Below are 9,082 nucleotides of genomic sequence, written 5' to 3'. Positions count from 1 at the left end.
CTATAGGTTATAGGGTCAGATCTTTATGTAAAATGGAGGGGATCTTAAACTGGCTTAAAATTGCCTCGCTGGTGAGCGGTTGTTTACAGAGGGAACTCTTATTTGCACTAAAGGACCAAAAGTCAAAGCCGTGGCGCAAGAGGCACAGAAGCTCTGTCTGAAACCGTGTCAGAGGTGAGTTTGCAGGAAAAGTTAACTGTTGCCAGCGCTGCGCAAAAGAGCAGCGACCCGCACTCGTGTTTAACACCAAGCCACCAGCCTGATAATCCCTTCAAAGCGAGCGCGCCGCCTTCGCTCGCTCTCTCATCAGACTTGTAAATCTAGTGCAACCCGAGTGTTTGTCTTCAAAATGGGCCGTAATCCTGGCATAACTCTCCCGCGCGGAGCGCCCCGAGGAGGCGCGGGGTCTTAACTTGGACTTTTTAAAATTCATTGGCGATTAGCGGAAACTTTAAGGAAAGCTTATTGCTAGGGCGTTTAGGCAAAGAAAAGGCGGGAGCTGAATGCCATTGGGGCCTTTCACGAGACCTCGTGATTGACAGATCTGGAACACGAGGCAGGTATTGCAATCTCCTGATTAAGACCGCTCCGATAAACGACTAATACACGAGATAGGCAACGTGTGATCGATTGGGCGTTTTCTTTAAATAAAGTACTCGCTTCCCAACATATTCTAAGTTTCGCCATTCATTTCTTATGAATCTACTATTTAAAAACATGCCCGTATTTCTGCATTTCGCTTTGCCATCACAAAAAAAGCATTTTCAGACAAAAATGGGGCGCGGTCCTCTCGGAGTCTAATTGAATTCCATTTCGTTTTAGTTTGGCTTTCTCTCGTCCTTCTGACATTAATGGCATCCGATGGTCGTGCCATTAAAACAAGGGGTCCCGTCTCTCCTGCTCGCGACCCGGTGAGGCCGGCCGACGCTACGGTGACCGATCGTTTGTGAATGCAGATTGGTCTAATGAAGCCGCGGCGTACAGGGGAGGCAGCCACAAGATTGATGAGACGGAGGAAGGCCGGTGCCAGAGTGATAGATAGATGAGCAGAGAGAGAGAGAGAGAGAGAGAGAGAGAGAGAGAGAGAGAGAGAGAGAGAGAGAGAGAGACGTGGTAGATTGAGTGATCAGAAACGGATGGGACAGTGACAGTCTGAGTTGGGAAAAACATGAGACGGCGCAGCGCCGTAGCTTGTACGCTGAAGCGGGGAGTGGGGGGGCATATGACCCAGGCGTCGCGAGAGAGATGTAAAGTGAAGTGGGGCAAGCGGGTTGGCACGATAGGGGCGCGTTTTGTAGCTTGAAAGAAAAAGAGGGAGCCCGATCAACCACGAGTTTAAATTAGAGACTTGGGCACCGTCATTTTTTCACAGCCCAATTAAAAAGAAATTTCTGCCGTGCCTACCTAAAATTGCCCATTAAACCAAGCGTAGCGTTTATATCCATTTTTGATTAGGCCTACTGGTTTTACAGCTGTCTACGGGGGGTGGGGGTGTACACACATTCATTAGTCTGAGATAAACATCCATCGGAGACAAGTTTATTCGTAGAAATGGATAATATAGGACTACATGTAAAAATAAATAGCGTCCTCCAGTCATATACTATTCAGTCCAACTTCGAACATACGTGTCGCTGTCCGAGTAATGGTGCTGAAATAAATGTCGTGCCTCTCATCGATGGGAGTGAGAAGTCCAGGCAGTCCACGAGCTGATTATAACATGATTGAAAATGTAGATTTTCTTCTAAATTCTAACTATTTAAAGTAGCATTTAAGGCACTTGTTTAAGATTTTTTTCCCCAAATGAATGTCCAGATTATAACCTAATATAGACGTTATCTACGTGTTCCCTAAAGATTGAAATGAATTACGACCGTTTTAAGTATCAACATGAGCTACATACTCTATACCAATAAATAAGAATGTGATGTTTTGTTACAACGCTAAAAAGACGTCCAACAGTAAAAAGCCGACTACCTCTGTCACTTTTGTTTGTCTGTTTTAAACATATTAAAATGCTTGACATTTGCTTTTTAGAATATGCATTTCTTCGGTTCTTTTCCCTCAGTATTTCTCACGAGAGCGAACTAAAGTGGCTCCACGGAAGAAAATATCAATCGATTAACAGGACTGAAATTTAATGTAACACTTGCCGAAAAATCTTATTCAGAGACATCTCGTGACGCGTGGCTTCGTCACGTCTGTTTCGATACCTGCCCGACGCTGGTGTAACCTGTCTGCTGCTGCTCTTCCTGGAAATGAAGTGCGCTGGTTGATGCCTATAATTTGGCTGTTGATGGATGGAGCGTGATAGGCCGAGAGCCCCGCCAGCATTCGGCCTCTTATTACCTAAATGCACCGTGACAAACCAGCCCGAGGCCGCTTCGGGATAACCAGGTTACGGCCGTGGAGCCCCGCTGATCCACGCCTGGGGTCGCAGCTGCAACAGAACAAGAGAAAGGCGAGAATGGGCCTGTGTGGAGCGAGGACACCCTCATAATCCGTCATAACTGCCACAAGGCGAACACCTTAAGTAACATGTTGATGTTTTCCTCCAAACTCCGTATAACATTTACAGTTTTATTCGCCAGTAATATACACCCAATTAGTCTTGATTGCCTTACAATATTGCAAATATTAATCTACGTGGAATATCCAAAAGTGAGTCACAATTTAAATAAATAAATCAAAATTATATATATATATATATATATATATATATATATATATATATATATATATATATATATATATATATATATATATATATATATATATATATAGTTTGTCGTGCAGTTCCAGTTTACTGGACATTGAACTGCAGCAGGTGTGGACAAACAGGAGAGAGGTGCGTTAAAGAGAGCTTAGTGAAGACTGGAAACATATCTCAGATTGTACATATCACTAGCCTGTACTGGGATGTTAAAGTAATTTCACTTTAAGCAAAAAGTGGATTATGATATTCGGAGAGAAATGCTTTGAGATTTTTTTTTTGTTTAGTAATAGTCCATTTTCCGATGCATTTGGTAAATGCAAAATAATAATAATTAACGAAAAAAAAAGAAAGGTCTATAATTAACTACAAATAACGATGCCATGGTAGAACTAAAATCTTGAAATTTTTCAAAATCGCCAATGACAAAGAACAGATGCACAAAATGCGGCCTATCATTAAATATGATATGATGTAAAGATTTATCTTTTGTAATTGAATTGTAGATGACAGCAAACGTGTGGAGAGAGAGAGTCGCGTGACGCTGAAAAGCGCAGCAATGGGTGCACATTTTTGGAGCACTGGTTGCACGAAGGTTACAAGATTTTTCGTTTCTCCGAATAGCCAGTGCAGCGAAGATAGTTCAGCTCTGTTTAGTCTTGTGCAACAAAGGTTCATAGGAAGGCCGAGATAAAATTCTTTTTCTTAACATCCAGCATATCTTAATAGAGTGCTCGTCGTATGTTAAATGCGTACAAGTTGGTAAACAACGCCCGTTCTGGAACTAAATACGGTGATAACTCGAGAGGAAGGCGTAGTCTCCAATAAAGATCATTATTTCCAAGATTAAATTAAACTTTATAACATTAGCAACAGCAGGCGTAATTCGCTTTCGAAGCGTAACTAGACCTTTAGGGGATGCATGCACCTGCTCCCGTTTTCACCAAAACGAATGATCATATCTTAAGAAATGAATTAAATATAAATTACAAATAAAATAACATACTGGTTAAAATATTTTACATGCGACTTTTTATTTCTGCAATGATCATCGTCCCGTCTGAATGCAACCATTTGGTGCTACAGAAGAAGTGTCGAAAAGATTGGTAGAAGGCTGGTGGGATATTGGTAGAAGGCTGGTGGGAGAGTAGCATCTCCACTGAAGAGGTCGAATAAACTTTCTGTAGAGAATTAAACAGTGGTCGCCCAGGGGACACTTTAAGGCGCTACTCATCACATCAGATATGACCCTACTACAAGTCACACCAGTATCCTCCCCTTCGCTGCATTTCCGAAAATGCACAATTTAAACAATCACATATTGCAATAATTATATTTTCACGTCCTACGTCAGTATCGCGCCCCAAGGTGCTTGAAGCGCGTGTTCCAACAGGGACGTCTACGTCAATTAAAAAGCAGCGTCACAGACTACATGGTCCAAAAAACGGTCAAAAACAAGACTTCGCAGGACTTGTACTAGAAGACCTGAGAACAAAAAAGAGTAACGGCTTCAGGTCTTAAAAGCTTGCCTCTCCGCATGCGACCGTGCAGATGTTTGCCGGTAAAGGGTTAAAGCACGAGCATTAGAGATGCAATAGCGGAGGGGAGGGGGCGGCCAGTGGCGGAGCCCCCGCGCAAGCACTGAGACATTGTCATGCAAAGAGACCACCGCCTCGCTATTGTCTTGCGGACTGCCAAGTTTATTATAAACACAGCGCGAGCTGCCCGGGCGGAGCAGACCACTGTCAAACTAGGACCGAGCGCGCGGATGCAGAGACAGAGAGAGAACGAGGAACAAGACTGTGGGTATTGGATGAGGAAACGGCGCGAGAAGCCGGCAGTGAGAGTGAAGGACTGCTGGATCTGAGAGAAGCATCGAAAGTGATAAGGAAGCGGGCGGACATCCTTGTAGTTCAGTCAGAGGGAACGGAGTTAATCATACAGTCTTTGCTAACTAAAAGGCACGTGTTCTTTCCGGTAACCGAGTCACGGGCAAATTCACCACCAGAAAAGCCCAGTCGTTTGCTGGAGAGTTCCGCACCCCTCTCCACGACTGCTCTCCACATGTACAAAATGGATTATTCGTATCTTAACACGTACGACTCATGTATGGCCGCAATGGAAGCCTCGGCCTACGCCGATTTCAACTCCTGTAGTCAGGCTAACACCTTCCAGTACAACCCCATCCGGACCAGCTTTGGGGCAAACCCCGGTTGCCCGCCCCTTAGCACGGCGAGTTGTACACTCGGCGCCCTGAGGGAGCACCAACCGGCCCCATACTCCACAGGTAAGTCGACTCAACATGCTGCGATTACCGGGGTTGACCTGTTAGGAGGCGAAGCAGTTTCATATCTCAGCCCTATACGTTCATGTGAATGAACCAATGGTTGAGATGCGGTCCTAAAGCGAATATGAAGCTCTGCAAAATTAAAGGTGAATATGTTTATAACAATCACATTGACTATTTAGACTTTGTCAAAAATGATATATTTATGTAGAGCTAATACATTGTTGCTAATTAATGCTTTAATACATGCTTGAATTTAAATAGTGAGTTATGACGTAACGCATATTTCATCTTCAGTTAGACTATCATATATATGACAGAAATCGTATCAATACAAAACAATGTGTGATTATACCGCAATTAAATAGTCCAAACCGAAAATTAATATGCAATATGAAAATTCATATTTTTTCTTCTGCAGACTACTTAGCTGGATAGAGTCAATAAATAGATTTAAAAGATTTAATGCAAGATAGAATTTTGTTTCTGTGAAAAAAAATTAAAGATATAATTTATCTATAAACTATTACTATTATTATTATTATTATTATTATTAACTTTATTATTTATAATATATACATATATAGTTGATTTAGGAAACCTCTTTTTCTTCATATAGGACAGTAAAATGGTTATTGTGACTGTCAGTTCCCAGTTTCATCAGTCAATTGCACTGCCATCGTTAATCTCGATATTCTCGTTTGTCCCCAGTTCCATATAAATTCTTTTCAGATCCCTCTGGACTGAACGAGAAGCGAAAGCAGAGACGCATACGCACCACATTCACGAGCTCTCAGCTTAAAGAGCTGGAGCGCGTGTTTGCAGAAACACACTACCCTGACATCTACACTCGCGAGGAACTCGCACTGAAGATTGATCTGACGGAAGCCAGAGTTCAGGTGCCTTTTCAGAATTCTTGTAATGCATTTGTGGATATCACATCAATTTGCGGCCCGCATTTTAGTGTCCGTCAATCCTCTACAGCCTAACGCTTCTGTTTCTCTATGCAAAATACCGAGACAAAATACTCAGTAAATGATTGCATGTGTAAGGTCATTTGGTGCCAAATAAATTAGAAAATAAATACATTACTTAAAATACATTTTTATGATCACATGATTACTGACAGTGAATGCTTATCCCGAGCAACGTCTCATCTGCACAGGTGTGGTTTCAGAACAGGCGCGCCAAATTCCGCAAGCAAGAACGTGCAGCCAACTCTAAAAGCGGAAATACAGGCAACGCCGGCAATGCTAAGAAATCAGGCGAGGCACGCTCATCCTCCGAGGACGATGAGTCCAAAGAATCGACCTGCAGTCCGACTCCGGACAGCACGGCCTCCTTACCGAGCTCCGGGAATATGGGAAGCCCTGGAGCCAGTAGCCTTAGCCCCAGTCCTGTATCGGTCTCCTCCGCTGGCTTCGCCAACACCTCCACATCCCCCTCCATCCACCAGGGTCTGAAATCTCCGACCTGGCCCAATATTGGATCCGCCGGGGGAGGCAGCCTTACCCCGACCGCCCCTCAAGGTTCGGATCTGCTGAAGACCTGGCAACCCGCGGACAGTATGGCCGCTGGACCGTTTGCCGGAGTCCTTTCATCGTTCCATAGAAAACCGAACGCGCTCAAGACCAACCTGTTTTAGAGACTAGATTTTTTTTTCACTCTCTCTTCTTAGAGTGTACCCCTCTCGACGGTTCTTGTTGCCTTTCATTTACTTTTTTTTTTTTCTCTTAGAGCTGGACTCATAATTTATTGTTTTATTGAACTTGTTGGCGCTTCCGATGTCTGTGTGTGTGCTTCTTGATTGTGAAATCTATCGTATCATAACCCATTTCCACAACCCATCCTGCATCCCCTCCATCGTCTGCACCCTGCTTCCTGTCTTCCCCATGCCCTTGCAGTAGAGAGTAATCAGGCAGTGTCACACAGGCTACATGCACTTCAGATCCAAACCCCTAAAAGACGCCAGTCGCTTGCCAGCCTGCGGTCGGTGTTAGCGCCCCTAGGCTCCACACCCCCGAAACGTAACATTCCGGTCGTGTAATTGGCGAGTGTTCACAACAGCCACGACTGGGCGACAGCATTTTAAAATACGTGCCTAACGTGTAATAAGGTACATTTCGGATGCTTTATTAAATAGTTACACATTTCTGTTCGGTTAGGTGAGAGTCATATAGATGCATTTAAAACTGCGACTGCATTTGTTGGGGTTCGCTTGAAGCGGTCACCGTTTAAGACAGCCCATATTAATTTGAGTCCGCCTTGGAGCTTGGAGGACAAATAGGACGATTCCCAAAGGACAGTTTAGAAAAGGGATTGGGAAAAGAAACTAACTGTTACCAGCAAGCACAACTTCCTTTTGAATCACAAAGCCGTTTCGCGAAAGAAAAGGTGCAATCCAATTAGCAGCGCAACCTGGGAAGTGAGTATTGACATTCTGTTCTTTCGGAATTCATGGCAGTGCAGTATTCCACTGTAAAACCTCTGCTAAGCCCTTAGTAACTGCGACACCACCAGAGACAATCTCCTCTAAACAGAGGAGTGCGAAAATCCAGTGCCTCTTCGCCGTTCACGACCCTTTCCATCCGACAAACGGTCAGTACCAACACAAAATAGGTGCGTTTACTCGTCATGGTTTTTAAGGAAAGCAAAGTTGTATAAGGGCACAAACATGAGCTGCGGCCTCTCTCTTCTGGAGCAAATGAGTCATTTTAGTCTCTCCGACACTATTGACCATTTATATTGTAAAGCCTAACCGTCAAACATTTAGCTTTTGTGGGATGTTAGCGCATCAATGTGAACGGGCTTTTTGTAGGATGAGAAAACAAAAATGTTGGTTCGCATGTGTTGGGATGTCATAAACTGTGCAATAATCACTCGTTTTGAAAGCTTCTTTACCCCATGTCCATCGTCCCATGTCCCCATGAATGTGTGAATGTGTATCCAAAACTAAGCATAATTCAGTCATTAGAATTAATTTATTGAAAGAAAGACGGGATTTTTTTAATCTAAGATTATTGTTTCGATTTTTTAGTCAGGCTCCTAAAGTATTGAAACATGAAAATATTTTGTAAATAGTAATATAAATATTGCGTAGTTTCTGATTTTTATTATGGTAATTTGACGCTAGGGTGTATTTCATTCAGATGACCATTAAGTTTGAGCTTACGACATAGGGTGTCTTTATTCAGTCGTAGGCCTAACGTTCATTAATGGCACTATGTAATACTGTATAAAATAAACTACATTTAAAGCACTGACTCATGTAGTAGTTTTACCGCCTCGTACAACAGCGGAGTAACGCAGAGCTGCGACATGGTTTAATATTTGAATAAATATAATGAAATCAATAGGCCTACTTTTTTTTTTTTTTGCAAGTTCTAGCCTATAAAAATTAAGAAACATAATTTCATATATAGGCTAGACTATATAAAAGTAACAAACATAAAATCACATAGCAACTTACCCGTCTTTGAGTTTTTCAGTATTTTTTCATCTTTTGCTATCCAAAATAGGAAGAATCCCAAGAGGAACTCACTGTGTTACAAAGTGATGCACTAAATGTAATTAATTACAAAATTAATTCGCTAACAACTAGTGCTGCTAATAATAATAATAATAATAATAATAATAATAATAATAATAATAATAATAATAAAGAATGGATGCATAGCATATAAAATGCCAAGTCCTAACTTGTTAAATACTTTCAAATATAGTTGACTTTTTTTTTTTCTTAACCGTAGAATTAACTCCAATCCCTACGGCTATCCCGTGCTAGAGAGCTACAGCTACAGCGTCTGAGTGAGCCGTCAGCGAAAAAGAAAAGCAAATATTGAATGGCCGCCTTCAGTTCTGATGTAAAGGACACTTTTGCTGCAGACTGACAACGTGTACACGACAGTAGTTCACACGTCACTTCTGCTAATTGATCAAATGAGGCCTATCCTGATCTCAAATGAAAAGTTTCGGTAAATAAAATGGAGAAATGGTTTTAAAAAACCATTTTAAAGTTTCAAAGGATGAAACTTTAACAAAATAAAAAGGGAGGTGGGGGGTGGGCGTTATGGTCTTTTTTT

At 42.2% G+C, this 9,082-nt stretch overlaps 1 protein-coding gene across 1 annotated transcript; it reads left to right on the top strand.

The window, feature by feature from the left end:
• Positions 1 to 4,482: 4,482 nt before the first annotated feature.
• phox2a (paired like homeobox 2A) lies at positions 4,483 to 8,256 on the top strand. The gene is made up of 3 exons (XM_027016830.3): positions 4,483 to 5,000; positions 5,712 to 5,899; positions 6,166 to 8,256. The coding sequence occupies exons 1-3, from the start codon at positions 4,778 to 4,780 to the stop codon at positions 6,643 to 6,645; spliced, it is 891 nt and encodes a 296-aa protein (XP_026872631.1). The 5' UTR covers positions 4,483 to 4,777; the 3' UTR covers positions 6,646 to 8,256.
• The last annotated feature ends 826 nt before the right edge of the window (positions 8,257 to 9,082 follow it).

This window comes from Electrophorus electricus, chromosome 17, assembly GCF_041902795.1.
Source record: "Electrophorus electricus isolate QZ-2024a chromosome 17, ASM4190279v1, whole genome shotgun sequence".
Lineage (NCBI taxonomy): Eukaryota > Metazoa > Chordata > Actinopteri > Gymnotiformes > Gymnotidae > Electrophorus > Electrophorus electricus.
Note: the sequence above shows the minus strand (reverse complement) of the source record. Positions and strands in the feature narration are given on the sequence as shown.